We start from the raw sequence: 18,500 nt of genomic DNA on the forward strand, positions 1-18,500 counted from the left end.
CCTGCTGTCTGCTTGCTACTGTCTGTTACTCTCTTTTTTTTTTTATCTGCTCTCTACTTCGCCTCATGCTGTTGCAGAGTCTGTTGCTGATTTAATTGAATGTAGTTGCCGTTTACAGAATGTTGGTACATTTTCAAGGACAGGGCCAGGTGCGTTAAGTAAGTTCCTGTTGTTTAAATCACCCGTTGATAAGGTGGATCAGCATTGACAAGTGTAACATATATACATATACACACACACACACATATATATATATATATATATATATATATATATATATATATATATATATATATATATATATATATATATATATATATGTGTGTGTGTGTGTGTATATATATGTATGTGTGTGTGTGTGTTATAGCGTTTTGATGTCTACGTTTGAACACTTGCTTTATATCTGTGCATGTAGTTCTTCGTTGGGTGAGTGGGTTCCGTTTTCAGCTAGCACACTGCTGGCCGCGAGTTCGAATCTCCGACCGGCCTAGTGAAGAATAAGAGGAACTTATTTCTGGTGATAGAAATTCATTTCTCGCTATAATGTGGTTCGGATTCCACAATAAGCTGTAGGTCCCGTTGCTAGGTTACCAATTGGTTCTTAGCCACGTCAAATACATCTAATCCTTCGGGCCAGCCCTAGGAGAGCTGTTAATCAGCTCAGTGGTCTGGTTAAACTAAGGTATACTTAACTTTTGTATCTGTTCATTTGCCACCATACTCGTGGGGCACCTGCAAACTAGTAAATATATATAGCTTCAGAATACTTTCAGCCTTCATCCAAGCAAAATTCCCTTTCATAATTAGGAATCACAGAGACTCTCTCTCTCTCTCTCTCTCTCTCTCTCTCTCTCTCTCTCTCTCTCTCTCTCTCTCTCTCTCTGGGTGAATGTTACGTGTGGAATAGACTGACGTTCAAATTTTCCGTTAATGACTTCATTTGTTAAAATTGGTTTGTTTCGTTAGAATTTTTGTGACTTATTTTGTTATTTATGTATTTTGGGACTGTTAGCAACCATGGGTATAACTTGATTAATATTTCATTATGAAGGTGATTAGAAAAACCATGATGATGAAAATAACGGAAATTGAGCAACTTCAACCAATCAGCCCACGAGCATCGTTGATCATTGCATGTCAGCCATATCCTGTCGTCCTTGTCACGAGAGATTTCAGCGTCTTCGATCAAGAATTGTATGAATGAATTGCCCTGATAAGATTAGATTCATAGTGAAGTGTCAACATTGTTCTTTATCGGTTTCTGCCGTTGAGAGAGTGATCAATTGAGTCTCCACTGGAGCACTGACAAATTATTGATACTCTCCGCCCATCTGTGGACAGTCGTTGTCGATTAGCGGCAGCGAAGGAAATCCTGCTTCCTTTAACGCCCTGGGCAGAGAACAAGGGCCCTAACAGGGTTTCTTTGGAAGAGAGTTGTTGGGGTGGGGGTGGGGGTGGGGGTAGGGATTCCGTTCATTAGGTTTTGCCCCAAGACCACGCTGGAGTTAGAGTTGACGAGATTATCATTTGTGTGTTGTTATAAATTCATGTTCCCCTCACAGATTGTTAGGTAAAACGCCCACCTTTAGAGTGACGTAGCTTATTATAAAACTATACGTTTTGTAAAAGCTGTATGTATGTTTTATAGTATTTAACAATTGTATGTTGATTATTTCGTTGTCACTGTACCTTAGCTCCAAACTTTATTATTTGTCTGTTCTGCTTTCACTATAGAAAATAAGAAAAACCAGTGAAAATGTTCAACTCCGTCGTCTCTCTTGTTGAGGGAGAGTCGGCGAAGGTGAGCTCGTGTTATCTATGAGCTGTCAGTCATCCCCATGTAGACACTCTGCTTAAGAGGGATCTCTCCTTGCCTATGGCTTATAGCATAGTTTAGGCCTAATTTGGAACTGGAATAACCAACTCTTCAGCTCAGGACCGGATCTGGATGGCCCGGGTACTCCTACCTTAGCTGTTTATATTAGGTTGGTTATTCAGCGCTGACAGTCCTTTTTTTTATTTATTTTCTTTTATCGCGCTCTTACATATTACATTATAATAAAGGTAGTTTTCATCGAGCTGTAATTGCATTACATGAGACTCTCTCTCTCTCTCTCTCTCTCTCTCTCTCTCTCTCTCTCTCTCTCTCTCTCTCTCTCTCTCTCTCACACACACACACACACACACACACACACACACAGAGCCTAGGAAATTCGGTTCAACTAAGCATTTTCAATTGGGAGACTTTAACTAAACAGTCATTATTGTTCTGCGTGCCGGTGTACCATGTGATATGAAGAGTTTTAAGTGAATAGAACGTTTTCAATTGATTGATATAAATGCTGCCTTGGAAGTAAGCGACCTGTATTCAGCCAAGTGCAGTCTTAGTTCAGTTCATGGACGTGACACGCATATGAAATGGCGAGAAACCAGAGACTTATTCATTATTTATTATGAATTTCTGTAAAAATTGTGCCGTTCCGAAAGTCGACACTACCTTTAGCTTAGAAGCTTTAGCTTAGAATCTTTGCCTCATCTAGATATTGCTTGCAGACAGACCTTTGTCAGCCACTGCCAAACTGTCACCAGCTTACCATAGCAGCTTTCAAGCAAGCCTAACGGACCTGTGTACCTTCCCATTCTGCACCCTCTTCTCTTCATTGCCCTCTTTTCATAAGCATTTTCTACTTTGTATGACTGTTACAGCTATTGTTTTCAGCAAATCTTCAAAATATTTTAATGAATATTATATATGTATATATATATATATATATATATATATATATATATATATATATATATATATATATATATATATATATATATATATATATATATATATATATATATAAATATAATAAATTTTTATACTTAGTATGGAGAGCATCCCAAACATTATTGCTGAGATTGGAAAGGGCAATGACCTCTGGTGCCTTGTCAGGTACAAAGGATATATATATATATATATATATATATATATATATATATATATATATATATATATATATATATATATATATATATAATGTGTGGCAATTTCTTAACCGAAAGACAGTGAAACTTTTTTGTAACTTCAGTAGGAACTACATTTTATTCTATTTAGTTACTCCTTCAATATTATACACCAAAGGTTCCCTCGCCCCCCAGGCCACACATTTATTTGATCGATACAAAACCCCAAGATTGCGAATGATGGTTTGTGTAGTGTTGTTTAACCCTCAATTGTGCAGTCACCCAGATCACTTGATTTTGGGCCGAGTGGCTGCTGATGAGCGCGCGTGAGCCCCAGGGTTCATAGGGGAGGTGATAATGATTTTTTTTTTTTTTTTTTTTTTTTTTTTTTTGAAAAGGGGAAATTGAGTGGGGCCAATGAGCACGGAGCGATCCCTTCTTTTATACTATAACACCTCACCTCCCCCCTCCCCCTTCTCTCTGCCCTCCTTATCCCTCCTCCCACTCTCCTCGTTAATACGACGCGGGAGGGGAATGGATGGGAAAGAACGGCCATTGGTGGAATGGGAGAATTGGCCCGTGGGTGAAGGAGTCATTAGACTTTTGGTAGAGTTGGTATTTGAAAAAAAAAATAGAGGTGTTGAAGTGGAATGTAGAAGGGAATTTTAATTTCTCTCTCTCTCTCTCTCTCTCTCTCTCTCTCTCTCTCTCTCTCTCTCTCTCTCTCTCTCAAGTATATTTGTAAAAAAAAAAATACAGTATTGCACTTTAGGGGTAGAAGAATTTTTTATATTAATATAATCTCTCAAACCAACCGAAAATGTGCCTAAATTGATTATGCTTAAAGTGAAAGTGTAAGGTGTAAAGTAACAGGTGGTATGTAAAGCGTCATTTTGACTGACTGTGTTTGTCAAAGGTATCATTTCTTTTAGTTGTTGATATATTTTGTATTAGGAAATGGTTCATCAGGACATTAATCATTTGATTTTAACTTTTTTTTATATTACTGATTTGTCATTTATTTTCATCACTATAATTAAAAAAATCGCTGATCTTTAATGAAAGGTTACGTAACACATCCAATGAAACTCTTATGTATATTGAAACTTTCGAAACAGATTTTAGGCTTGTTCAGTTAGGTGTCACTCGTTTCGTGATAAAGTAAGACAGTACCGCTAAGGAAGCGACAAACTAAATAAACGTGGAAGCAGGAAGGACCCTTTTCGAACCATCTCCCTCCAAAAACAAACTATCCAAGAAGAACTCATGTCAGTCTTCGAAGGGGGTCATTAGCCGTGAGAGTGAAATAGACCTTGAAAAAGGTCTTACTCTGGACGGGAGCAAATCCTTCCAACGGGAGGACATGTTATCAAAGAAGAGGTCCTTGGAAGGAGGGGGAGGGAGAGGGAGAGTACATGTGCAGACAAGGAAGACGAAAAAGGAAGACGTCGTCAGAAGCTTCAAGAACGTCGACGATGGCTTAATCCCCTGTCTGCGTCAGACTGCCAAACGGCGTAGGGTGCTTTGGAAACAGAACCACGAGGAACGTAACTTAGCAGACATACCATCGGCTCAGGTATGTCAGGTGAGCACCGCGATGTCTTCTTCTTCTTATTCTTCTTCTTCTTCTTCTTCTTGTCCGCCAGGGAAGAGAGGAAGAGATGCTGAGACATCCAAAATCGCTGATTCATCTCGTAAACGGAAGAGATGCGAGCGTTTGAGGGCGAATAAACGTGCCTGTGGTGAGTTCGCTGAACGTGACAAGAAGAACAAGACCAGCTGTCAGATGCAGGGATCAAGAAGTGACCATAAATATGAAGCGCAGAAATGCAGTAGGCTTAGGAAAGGCAACAGATTGGCAGGCAAAGATGAAAGCACGAAACTCACCCCCCAGCAAGAAATGGAGTATAACTCGAATAAAGGGGAGGGAATAGTGCATACCTTCAGCAAAAGCAAGTGGCTTTTTGCGTCGAAGCAAATGAAGAAGAAAGGGGAAGATGTTCGTTCCGGCCCTCTGGGTCGTAGTAAAAGGTTTCTCACAACTAAATTAACAGATGATGGTGAGAGAGAAGAAGAGGCTGCAAGGATCTCTCACGGCCAGCAGAGGAGAAAGAAATGCGTAGATAAACCAGGCAGAAAAGCAAAGGAATCACCCTGCACCAAAAGTGGGAGATCAAAACCCGTCGTCAGATTCTCAGAATCGTGCTGCAGTACCAGCAAATCAAGACAAATCTCTGAATGCAAATCAAGTTCTGATATCGAAACGTGGATATCGCTGCCATCAACTTCGCAAGATGTCGGCGAGATTCGTCCGTCGTTGATGAAAGCTTCTAGAAGTCGTCGCCCTCTCGCCCATGATTTCCGATACCCCGCCGCCTTGCAGACATTGCCCGGCCTGCAATTGACTGGAATTGCCCAACAACACAGGCCGGGGACGGTCTCAGAAGTGGCGGAAGGGGAGGAGGCCGAGAGGACCAGAAAGAAATCAGTCAAGAGGAAGGGAAGGAAAAAGAAAAATCGACGGGCAGCAGGTGTTAACGCCTCCCAGTCTAACTCGTGTGATCCCGGGATAGAAACTGGAAACCCGGAGGAAGAAAGGAAGGGAGGAGAAGGGAAAAAAGAAGGTAGGAAAGAAGGCACCTCCTTCCCGACTACCCTTGGCCCAGTCCTCCAATCAGGGGCTGTATTGAAAGGGATATGTAAGCGTCCCGGAACACCAATAGCGTCGGCGACGAAAGAGAAGAAACGCGTCCGATTGTGAGTGGCCAATGAGCAGGGAGAGTAGTTATTGGCATGCTTTGCATTGCTTTTTTTGTTTGTTTATTTGTTTGTTTTGATGTAATCCCTAACAAGTAATAGAATTTGCCGTACACTTTTATTTTGCCAGTCGCGATGTCGCATCTGCTTTCCCGAGAAATCGTTGAACGGAGTGTCAGTTTCCCATCATTACTAATGCTGTCATTTTTTCCCCAGTAATGCTGCTTTTTGTAGATAATCTCTCATAGCTTTTGATTTGCCGCAACGACAGTCATATCTTGAAAACGAATTGCCGATAAAGAGAGAGAGAGAGAGGAGGAAAACAAAAATAAAAATGCTGTTTGTAGTCGAGTGTGTTAGAGGTGAAGTACTGTACATACATGCAGTTAAAGAGGATGCAGCAGAAGAACATCGGTGTTGTATGCATGGATTCTTTTATTTTTTTATTTTTTTTTTTTATTTTGTTATAGGTCCAGTCACTTGTTGAAAAAAGGAAAAGCTTGCATGTGGCATTGTATTGGACTTTTATTGTCACCGTGAGTGTAGCTTTCCATTGTAGGAATGGACGGACTGACCAGCAGACTCTACAGAAGTCGGCGGACAAACGGAAAATGGTGTGATAGAACGACTTTTGAAAAGAACAGATGATTGGCGTTGTTTGCAAACGCGTATAGTATGCACATGCCTGAATGCATGCATATATACACACACACATATACCTCCTTTGCGCCTGCATTCAGTTCTTCATCCTATATTGTGGTGAGAACTGGAAGTTTTGTTATGTTTTTTATTTTAATACGTGATTGTACGTAATAGTGATTGCACTTTCTTCTTCTTTGAAAAGTGAATGATGAAGTTGAAATATATTTCAAGTTGGAAGGATTGTGGCAGCTGAATTTTATGCTTGTGTCTAAAAAGAAAAACTTCTTGACGAAAAGACAATGATTTTTTTTGTTTCTCTGTGTTTTTTTTTTACTCTCATCCACTTAATTTAACAGTTCAGTGTTTGCCTCTACAGGTTTTGTTTGTGAAATGCATGGCCAGTGTGATGTTTGCTATTTTTATTTGTATAAGGAATTCTTCCAGTATCAACACGTTGCTCTTTGCATTCGGAACATTTTTCTGAAAGAATTGAAAATACTTATTGCAAGCTTTTTCTACTCTCTCTCTCTCTCTCTCTCTCTCTCTCATGGTCATGTTACATGCATTTGCCTTTGTATTTCATGACAGCTTAGAAAGAACTATGCCACCCTTACGCAACGCTCTATTTTTTCTTTTTGTGTGAAGAAATGTTACATCAGCAACCTAAAGAACCTTGTGTGTTGTAATTTTTTGTGCATTGCCATGTATCACTTAATATTTATAGGTATATAGCTTTTTATGCCCAACCGTAATTCGAGCTTTTGATGAAAAATATTTCGAGATTCGTTCTCGAAATGAAAGGGAATTGCTAGGGACTGCGAGTTTATAATTGAATAGCGAATGATCGGCTCGGGGTATTTATTAATAAACAACTGGCTACATTTTTATCCCGCGAGTTGTTAGTAATTTTATTTGTAAAGATTGTTGACAGGTTGTTGTCTGCAGAAGTATTTATGTAGAGTTATTTCAGTCAAATTGTCCGTTATTCATTTGGGAGTTGTTAGTAATTTATTTATGAGTTGCTGATAATTTTTTCTTTTGTATTAACAATTTCGCTCATTTGGAATTGTTGGAATTTCCCCCCCCCCAGGAATTGTGTTTGAGAAATATTGGTAATTTTATTTGTATTGTTAATCATTTTACACGTTTGAATTGGTGAAGATTTTATTCCGTGCATGGAATAAATACAAAGTAAAAGGCTACAAATTGGATGCAGCTAGGGTCCGAAGGTTCGATGAAAACACCCTTTAGTAATGTTTACAGTGCACCAGATGATATGCACTGCTCGCAATATCCTTGTTACATGCGATCGACCGCAAATACGTGCGGTATTCAGAATCATGCTACTTTGTATTATACTGCTTTAGGTAATTCCCAGTTTGTTTTTATTTTATTACGTATAGGCTATATCCAGATGTAGTTCCTCGTTGGGAGAGTCGGTAGAGTTGTGGGCTAGCACTCGCTAGGCCCGAGTTCGATTCTCCGGCCGGCTAATGAAGAATTGGAGGAATTTATTTCCGGTGATAGAAATTAATTTCTCGCTGTGATGTGGTTTGGATTCCACAATAAGCTGTAGGTCCCGTTGCTAAGTAACCAATTGGTTCTTAGCCACGTAAAATAAGTCTAATCCTTCGGGCCAGCCCTAGGAGAGCTGTTAATCGGCTCAGTGGTCTCGTGAAACTAAGTTATACTTAATTTATATCCAGATGTGTCTTTCATAACCAGAACGTGGCCATCACCAATTCAAGTTTATTATGATCTGAAAGTTGTTGTACGTATTATAGTTCTTTGCCTTCCCAAGGTTCTACCAGATCGCTGAACGATGTTATTTTCACATCCGTTCGTTGCCTTCTCTCTTCCAGGAACAAATTCATCCAGCCACTTCAGAGGAGAGTTTGGAAGTGTGCATTGTTAGGGTATTAAAACTACGTCATAACAAATGATACTGGACATATTATAAACCCTGCATACACACGCATGTGCGTGTGTTGTGTATGTTTTATTGTAAGGCTTTGTCATCTTCGATTGACGCATGTTGCCAGGTGCTTCCGGGAAGGCATCTGTCGTTTTTCTGTTCAGGTTGTCAAGTCTTTGTATTATGTGAAATATGTTTGTTAGTTTGTTTTGGCGTTTTATTTAACTGACCGTATGTTTGTTAGTTTGTTTTGGACTTTTATTTAAATGACCATATGTTTTTTTTTTCTTTTGCCTCTTATTTAAGTGACCATATGTTTGTGTGTTTGTTTTGGCTTCTTATTTAATTGACCATATGTTTGTTAGTTTGTTTTGGCCTCTTATTTGACTGACCATATGTTTGTTAGTTTGTTTTGGCCTCTTATTTAGCTGACCATGTGTTTGTTAGTTTGTTTTGGCCTCCTATTTAGCTGAACAAACTTTATTTAGCTGACCATTGACCATATGTTTGTTAGTTTGTTTTGGCCTCTTGTTTAACTGACCATATGTTTGTTAGTTTGTTTTGGCCTCTTATGTAACTGACCATATGTTTGTTAGTTTGTTTTGGCCTCTTATATAGCTGACCATATGTTTTTTAGTTTTTTTTGGACTCTTATATAATTGACCATATGTTTATTAGTTTGTTTTGGACTCTTATTTAGCTTGCCATATGTTTGTTAGTTTGTTTTGGTATCTTATTTAGCTGACCATGTTTGTTAGTTTGTTTTGGCCTCTTATTTAGCTGACCATGTTTGTTAGTTTGTTTTGGCCTCTTATTTAGCTGACCATATTTTTGTTAGTTTGTTTTGGACTCTTATTTAACTGACCATATGTTTGTTAGTTTGCTATGGCCTCTTATTTAAGTGACCTTAGTTCTCAGTCAAGTTTTCAGTCACTTTAACCAGTTAGCCTATTTGGGTTTCCTTGACACTGTTTTTTTATACGGTTTGGAATCTTGTTTCTTTACGATTTCTGTCCTTGTCTTTCTTACTGATCCTTTGTCTCGTTACTAGTTTTCTTTAAATTGTACTTTTTTTTAGTTTGTTTAATTTTCTTTGGTTGATCCGTTGCTTGAATAAATATTCAGTCTCGTGCATTCATAAGTTTCTCTTTTTAATGTCGTTTGAATTGCACGTTTTCGGTGTATGTGTTATTTGAGTTGACTTCTTTTACGATTATTAATTTTTAGTATCCGCGTATTGATACTATTGGATTGCTTTTCTTACGCTTTCTCAAGAATTGCGTTAACATCGTGATGCTGATTGAATACTCATCGATTATTTCTGTTACTCAGATTTTTATTTGACATATTTGCGTTAAGGCGGGAAGTTTGTTTTATTAGAAAATAAGGAAGCGTTCATGTCCAAATGATAATTTACAAAATAAAACCGTGAATTTCATTGCCCCGTCGTCACTTTTTACACCAGCAAAGGAGTTTCACCCTTATCACCTAGATCCGTTTTATATCATTTGTAGTACATCATTCACCTCAGGTATTTTCCCATTATCTATGATTTTCCATTATCCGTGCATTTGTTTAGCTTTTGTACTTATCGAGGTAAAGTAACGTCGATGCTGAATTACGCCAAATATAGCTCGTCAATTTTTGGGAAAGATTTTTGCTTCAAATTTCCTCGTGCCCTCGAAAAAATTTTTTCGGTCAAGGTTACTTGATCTTGTGCTCCGGGAGAATCACAAGTAGTAAAGAAACAAAGAAAAATTCTTCTATTTATCGTCGTCCATCTAAGCAGATTTTGTATCCCAGCTGGGCTGCTGAGTTCGATCCTATGGTTCTCACGTCACCAAAAAAAAAAAAAAACCGTTGTTTTCGTTTACACGTGGAAAAGTTGTTGCTTTTAGTAAGAACTGAGTACTGAAAAGCTTTCAGTAAGAACTGAGCACGAACTTGAGGAACGGGGTCCAGTATCTTAGAGGGTCGTCTTGCGTCAAAGGGTACGACTATTACTCAACTTGAGCGTCGATGCCATTCTTATCAGCCTTGGCAAGCGGAGGGCCAGACAGCAGCAGCAGTTGCTCGCGGATTGCTTAGGTTTGAAGCTCTATGGTACTCGGGGCTGCCCTGGTCACTGTTCTCTTCATCACCACTTCACTTGCTCCAAGTATATATCCACAGTGGCCTCTCTCTCTCTCTCTCTCTCTCTCTCAAGATATTGTAGCTTGAAAGCGTACCTCATACAATCTCATACATCTAGAACACTTGTAATATTGAATGTTTGGAACGTCGCGTGTACACAGCCATACATAGTACAGATTGATTTGTTGCCGTAGGTCGAGTGATATTTTTGCTTATATATCCTTTAGTCTAACCCGTAATGTAATAGATTTACTTCACATTTTTTTTTAGAAAGGAAAGGTTAGGAGCAAAGCAAGAGCTCTATGGGATGGATTCTTTTTTCAACAGATATCATATCAATCTATAGCCGCTAAAAGAACATACCCTTCCTCATAATTTCTTTGTTAACAGCAGCAAAAATAAAAACCACGTCATAACTCATGTTGGAAGAAGACGAAAAACGTTGAACTTTTTAGAAGCTGTTAAGGCTTTCCGCCGACCTTGCGGATTACTCTTGCTACTGGCGTGGTGTAGCTGCTGTTTGCCCTCGCTGTTGCTCTTTCTTTGAGAGAGAGAGAGAGAGAGAGAGAGAGAGAGAGAGAGAGAGAGAGAGAGAGAGAGAGAGAGCGAGCGCTTCGGATATCCGCCCAAGTCAGCAGTCTCTCTCTTTTCTTACATTTTATTGTGAGTACGATGTTTGACATTTAGACTTTAATGGACATTGTTTATTCCTTGTTCTTTCTGAATGGAATGTTTTTGCTGTGTATTATGGGAATCTCAACGCTATTTTGTATTTCACTTTCGAGTGATTTGGTTCTTATGAATCGAATTATGTATGTCACATTTTTGTTGCAGGGGTTGATGACACCCCGCTCGATTCTTTTCTGAATGAGCATATAATCATGTGCCCCGCGGATGATGATTGCTTTTCGTAGATTAAAAAGTGGACATGAGACTCGAAGGTATTGTGGGCTGCCGTAAGGCTTCTTCTGTGTTTGTTGGCAGTTATGTAAGGTCAGTATCCATGTGTCGACCTTGTCGGCCAAAGCGGGCTCTGCTCTGCTGATGGCGCTGTGCTCTGCCGCCGATACACGTGTGTGCCAATGTGCGTCTGGGACAACACCACACGCTCTCTGCACCCCACCCACCCCGGAGTCCCCACCCTTTCTCTTCCTCCCCGCCTCGCAAAGCCTGTTACCCACCCGTCCACCCACCCGCCCTCCCTCCTCCATTCTTACCACTTGGCGACTCTACTCTCTTTCTCCCCGCGCATTGCCTGCTCCTCCTCCTCCTCCTCCTCCTCCCACACATTTCTCTCTCTCTCTCTCTCTCTCTCTCTCTCTCTCTCTCTCTCTCTCTCTCTCTCTCATCCACTGCCTGTGCCTCTCTTTCTACTGTCATCATGTCGCTTTGTCTCACTTCAAACCTCTTTAAACGTTTTAAGATGTTTATTTATATTTTTTTTCATCTGGCTGCTTTTGTATTGGGGGCAAGCGGGTACATTTCAGATTTCATCTCTCTCTCTCTCTCTCTCTCTCTCTCTCTCTCTCTCTCTCATTGACTGGCCATTGTGAGGCATGGCGAAAAGAGCGAGATCTGGAAATAGCAGGGTTATACAATAATCAGTGGAAGGGATTCAGGATGTAGCAATTAGTGCCGAGAGGAGTGATCAAAAATATTTATATCTCCGGAGATTGTGCGATAGAGCCTTCAGTGTGCATTACGGTACTTAGTGGATCTCGGTAATAGTGCGAGATAATTGACCCGTTATGTTAAGTGAATGTATCCTTATACTGTTTTGCAATAGTTATGACGGGGGGCGGGGGGCGGTTCCTGGTGGAGTAATATGGCCGTATTATGTTGAAATCCACCGCGTTTATATTGGCATAATGTATGAACTGTGGAAGTGCAACAGATTTTTATGAACCCTGTGGAAAGATATATATATATATATATATATATATATATATATATATATATATATATATATATATATATATATATATATATCACATCACCGTGACATTTTATATGCAAAAACATTAGGCTGCAAATTTCATTTAATATCCAATTCGCTTTACGTCGGAAATAATTTCAATTGGATGTTGAATGAAACTCGTAGCTTAATGTTTGTGTATACATACATACATACATACATATGTATATATGTATGTATATATATATATATATATATATATATATATATATATATATATATATATAGATGCATCTTCTACCATTACAGTCTTCCTCGTGACTAAATCCCAGATTAACTTTAAGAACTCTTTTTCATAACCATTCATACGCATACCTAGAAGTATCGTCAACAGTATGTGGACCTTCCTACCTTGAGCTCTCACCTCTTTCTTGATCATTATACTTGAAGTTCTATTTACTAAACTTACCTTCTCCTCAATTATCATTTTGGGGAGGTGATGATTGAATATACGTTTGTATGTGTGTGTTTATTTGGTATGATTTTTTTCGAACCTCTTTAGAAGAAGAAATGTATTGTCAACACATTTTTACACAGATTTTGACAATTTTCACATATGTGTAAAGTTTGTTTGTATTTGAATCAAACAATACGTCAAGAAATTTGCATAGTTAAAGATAAGTTGTTCGTTTAACTTGAGCTTTTTCTCTTCCCTCACTAGAATGTTGTAACTCAAGTCATAACAAAAAACTAAAAATGAAATAATGTCACGAGAATAGAGACGTTAAAGGCATCCTTCTCTTACTCTCATTCCTTTACATTCTATATTAATTTCCTCTCCTTCAAGCTGGCAGTGTCCGTATGGCCCTTGCGCATGCGCCGTTCTAGCTGAGGGAGATAAAGGGGATTTGTCACGTCATCAGCAATATGGTTATGCCGTAATTTGAATTGTTTGACGCTTTTGTCATAGAGAGAGAGAGAGAGAGAGAGAGAGAGAGAGAGAGAGAGATTCCAAGGATCATCTGGTTCTTCGGTCTAGTCGATGTATGAAAATTTATATCTGAAAGGAAAACAACACAGCATTGTCCGAGACAGGAAACCACTATCTCTCTCTCTCTCTCTCTCTCTCTCTCTCTCTCTCTCTCTCTCTCTCTCTCGTATTAGGTAAGGAAAGAGCTCCGTAGCCATTAGGAGTGCCGGTGAAAAATGTCCTCCAGGGAGCAGTTAGACAAAGTGTTTTGTTGATCGGAATCCCGAGGAAAAAGAGAGGAAATGTTGGACGTAGTGCCATGGCCGAAGGAAACGGACGAGGGGACGGTCAACCAAAAGGGGTGTTTAGGAAGGAAGTGGAGAATACGTGCGAAGAGAATAATAACTCTTTCCACTGTGTGTGTGTGTGTGTGTGTATTATGCTAAGAGCTATGTTTAACGTTGGGTAAGATGGATACCATTGGGATTTTACTTTCTTTTCAGTTGAAGTGTTTTGGTGTTTTTGCCGACCTGGATTTGTTTTGGGTTTCAGACGGAAGCAAATTTCCAATATCTTTATGGCCTTTTCACGCTCTTACAAGTAATTTATTTTTTTTTTTTTTTAGCTACCGCGTTGTTATGAAGAAATACCAGTTTGTAAATACCTATATTTTTATTTCCGTCATCGAACTTGCTGATCATGACCTTTCCTACCGTGCTACGAGTGATAGCGACGAAACTAAGTGGCATCCGTCGGAGGAACAAACCCTATAAAATGTTGCACATCTGCAAAGAGGGTTCTGTTCCAAATTTACCAGCGCAACCTTTAAAACCAGAAACCTTTTCTCTTGAGTGCCACCACCACAACACAGTCCTAGAACCGGTGTTTGATACTTTCTGACTCGATCTGACATCCTGTATTCAGTTCTAAAATCAGATCCAACGTGTTTACTATCGATAATTGTTGTAGACAACGCCGACGAAGTAGGCCTAATCCACCTTATCTCCTTATGGAGGGTTCCGATATGAATAAAATCTGCTCTCTCTCTCTCTCTCTCTCTCTCTCTCTCTCTCTCTCTCTCTCTCTCTCTCTCTCTCTCTCTCTCTCTCTCTCATTTTAGTTTTCTCTGTCATTCAGTGTTTCTTACCAAAGCCAGCAGTCATTGAGTAGGCTGGCATGATTCACCTTTGGAAAGAAAAAAGAAGAAGCATCGACTAAGTGAGACGTCGTTCCTCTGGATGAGTGATGTGAGAAAACCCGAAGCCGTCTGGGGCATGAGAGCCGTAGTGGCATGTTCAGAAGTCGTTAAGCTTTAGGTAGCCGTGTCCATGGGGAGTGCTTTAGAGGTCGTCGTAAACTAGAGTAGTTGTGGACGGATGAGAACTGTTCTTGTTATGTGCCCTGACGCACGAGGCGGCCTTGACTAGAACTTAAAAATTATGAGGGTTTCCCTTCGTTGTAATTGGAAATATTGCACGTGATATATTGGTGTTGGAGATATTCATGAACGATAACATTTCTTTTTATCATTTGGTCCTCAGGATACAGTAATGTAAAGCGTATGTTTGTCGATCGATTACACAGAGAAGAGCACATTACATAGTATAGGGTATTCTGAGAATGCCTGTGGAATGGCCCTCTCAAGACTCCGTGTGTGGATTCTATCATTGTTTGAACTGGTCATCGAGTTACGATAGCTCTGAATTGCGGGTTAGATTTGATTTGCCACATCGAATTGAATTGCTCCGTGTGTTACAGTTGAATCTGACAAGCTGCGTACAATCGGCGCCGACCAAGGGAAGGATAAGGAAATTGTCTAATTTTAATAGAATACCCGGGTTGCTTTGTGAGCACTGAAGGAGAGTATTCCACAGGCTGCGAGCGTAAGTGGTGAAGCATCTCTGTCGGTTCCTGAGATTAAAGCGAATCCGGTTACTTATTTTCTAAGATTATAGTGGAATTGAAGATTAAGGATTCTCCAGATGTTAAGGATGTGATGGAACTATGCCTTTGATTTTGTAATGTGTAATGATCTATCTTTGTCTTGATGTATAGGTCTGACGGGTTAATTATATGGAGCGACGTGCAAATGCTCCTCCAAATTCTTTGTATTGTTTTTTAACATAATAATGGAACGGTCTGAGCTGAAAAAAAAATTGCTCTTTATAACACAAGATCGACGCTGACAAGCATTGAATAATGATTCATTTCCTAACGTCTGATGGCATGTTTGGAGACCTTCACACTCTTTTTCGTCAAAGAATCCCGCCAAAGAAGTCGGGGGTTACGTGTTGCCCTTTTGCAGCTTTCAGTAAGATTGCTCGGAAGTGGTCACGTCCCTCTGCTGAGTTGATTTTTATTAGAGTTCATTTCCTCTTCGGTCATTTTCCCGGGATCTTTCTGTCCAGTATCGCCGAAAGGTCGTTGAATCGACTTGTCGTCTCTTTTGGGAACGAGAGATTATTATTCTGCTGAGATTTTGCCAGGGTAGGTATGCACTCGCATACATATTCCGGGGATATGATAGGTACCCCATTTGCTTTGGTGAGAACAACACCACTTCTCACTTTCTTACACAAATGTTAGATAGAAGTAAATAGTGTTTCTTATGAGCTATAACCCTGTCCTTTTCGGCGTGATTTTCGTTTGTAAGAAAGCTGACGAGTATCTAGACATTTGACTCTTGGCAGACATGGTAACAGTCAAATGCACAGGATTTTTAGTTTTCTGTAAAAGAAAACTGTTGAGATGGCTTTGTCTGTCCGTCCGCACTTTTTCTGTCCGCCCTCAGATCTTAAAAACTACTGAGGCTAAAGGGCTGCAAATTACTATGATCATCCATCCTCCAGTCATCAAACATACCAAATTGTAACCCTCTAGCCTCAGTAGTTTTTATTTTATTTGTAAGGTTAAAATCAGTCATGATCGTGCGTCTGGCACCGATATAAGTACCAACAACACCGGCCACCACCGGACCGTGGCTGAGTTTCATGGGCCGCGGCTAAAATTTTCATGCAGCATTATAACGCTGTACAGAAAACTCTGTTGCGGCGAAGAACTCGGCGCATTATGTACATGTTATTATTTCTGGCTTTCGCTGGATTGAAACCCGGTGGTTGGGATCTAGTTATACAGAATGCATTTAATTCACTATTGTTTTCATTATCGCGTTTATGATGTTTCTCCGCTTATTTTCTTGGAGTAGGTGTCAGCAAATCGTTGGACTTATCCAGCAAGATGGGAGAGAACGGGAAGGGATAATGACGTTTCCATGGAGGAGGTATTGGCGAGGGAGTTTACTCTGACAGCGTTGCTAGTGATTAGGTAATGGTTGGTCTGCACAGAAAGCCAGTGTCGAAACACTGCTTGTCAGTTCATGATTTCGTAAAATCTCGACTGAGAATAATTCTTTTATGATATCATGTGTCTTGTGCCTTAAAAATTGCTTATGCATCCCTCCTCAGCGTCGTTATAAAGTTACTTATATTTGAAATGTATAGGGTAAACTTTACAGTGAAACTGCACTGTTCAAGATTTTTCTGAAGGGTTTGAGTGGGTGGCCATGGTATAAATTACTCTTCCCCTTTTAGGGTAGAGAGCTAGTCGGCTAGATTTTAATTATTATCGTGACTTAATTGGGTTTAATGCAAATAGTGCCATTTGGTGCAGGTGATATTTTAATGAGTATTTGGTTGGCTTTATAGAGAACTTGTTGTCAAAATAAAGCTTTGAAGGCCTTAGTATTTAATTTATTCTCACGTACGAAAGAAAGCATGTCATTGTATGCAGCAGCTTGTTGCTGTGACAACGAGCGATGACGTTGCTTCTTTTCCAGTCTGAACATACCGAGGGTCTCGAGGTTTGGAACATCATTGCGCGCGACTCCTCCATTCTTCAGCTCGGGAATGAGGATTTGGCTGCTCTCAGGAATCAGCTGAGAGGGACGGGGGATTGGGTTTTTCGGCGCAGGATGTACTCTTGTATATTAATTAATTCCGGTCACTCGTCTTCCTTCCTCTGCCGGAAATGGTACTTGAGTTTCTTAGTGTTCTTTTAATTTGCTTCTTATCGTAATAGTGTATTTTTAGAGGGTATTTTTATTGTAATTTTATTTTATTTTATTGTGATTTTCAGCTTGAAAATGGGGCTGATGCCCGAAACGCTGCTTTAATAAAACTATGCTAATAAGAAACGGACGTCTGCATTTGAATCCTTACCAATATATATACATATATACATATATATATAGATATATATACATTATATATATATATATATATATATATATATATATATATATATATATATATATATATATATATATATATATATATACACATACGAATAGGTAGACCAGCACTTAAGCAAACATTTTTATTGGATTTAGTTGATTTAGTTTCGTGACTGAAACTTATCATCATCAGGCTAGATAAAGAATGTTTTTCAGTAATCTGAAAAACATTCTAAGTAAGATACACATAAAGTGATATAAATAAGAAAAATACTAAAACTTAAAACAATGCTGTGTAATCGATAAGGATGAAAGTTAAAAGAGGAACAAAAGGCAATAAAAGGAAATAAAAAGTTTGTAACTGTATAAATATACAGATGGAAAACAGCGTCTCATGTGGTGAGTTCCATGTCACTTTATCGACTGAGGATGGTCGTGTTGACCGACAGGAATGTTCGAGGAAGGCGCTAATGCTTCTTCCTTAATGGCTCATTTGTTCTGATTGATCGGCCTAAGTGTTGAAAGGTACTTGATTTCCCAATATAAGTTGCATTACAGCAGCTGCATGTATACTTTTAAACCACAGGCTGATAGCAGTTCCTTGGGTACACTTGTCTTTAAACTTGAAAAACTTTTGGATAATATTTTTGGGGGGACCTGAATGTAACTTTGAGACTAACTCAGGGGGAAATCCCCGCATTAATTTGAGTTTTTTCATGGAGGAAAACTATTTTTGTTCATGCAATCCTGGGAGACGTAAATGGCTCTTTCGGAGGACATGCAGATGTTAGTTTTCGTGGTTGTTTATTAATATGTGTCAGTGACTTTAGTATTGGTTCCAATTAGAAGAAGATTCTCCTTCTATGCACAGTAGATTTATCGTCTCGTAAACCTATATTAAAAAACATAGGACATTCATACACTAGCAGTTCAACCCAGTGGTAATATGCAAGAAAGGCATTAGCTAACGTTGAACCTTATTGCC

The 18,500-nt window shown here is 39.3% G+C and overlaps 2 protein-coding genes across 5 annotated transcripts in view; both read left to right on the top strand.

Moving 5' to 3' along the window:
- LOC136828840 (zinc finger protein jing-like) overlaps nt 1-18,500 on the top strand; it is a 145,786-nt gene that overhangs the window by 82,133 nt on the left and 45,153 nt on the right. The window lies entirely within an intron of this gene.
- Nucleotides 4,316-5,713, top strand: LOC136829056 (axoneme-associated protein mst101(2)-like). Its single transcript, XM_067087440.1, has one exon. The coding sequence runs from the start codon at nt 4,316-4,318 to the stop codon at nt 5,711-5,713; it is 1,398 nt and encodes a 465-aa protein (XP_066943541.1).

This window comes from Macrobrachium rosenbergii, chromosome 43 (genome assembly GCF_040412425.1).
Source record: "Macrobrachium rosenbergii isolate ZJJX-2024 chromosome 43, ASM4041242v1, whole genome shotgun sequence".
Taxonomy (NCBI): Eukaryota; Metazoa; Arthropoda; class Malacostraca; order Decapoda; family Palaemonidae; genus Macrobrachium; species Macrobrachium rosenbergii.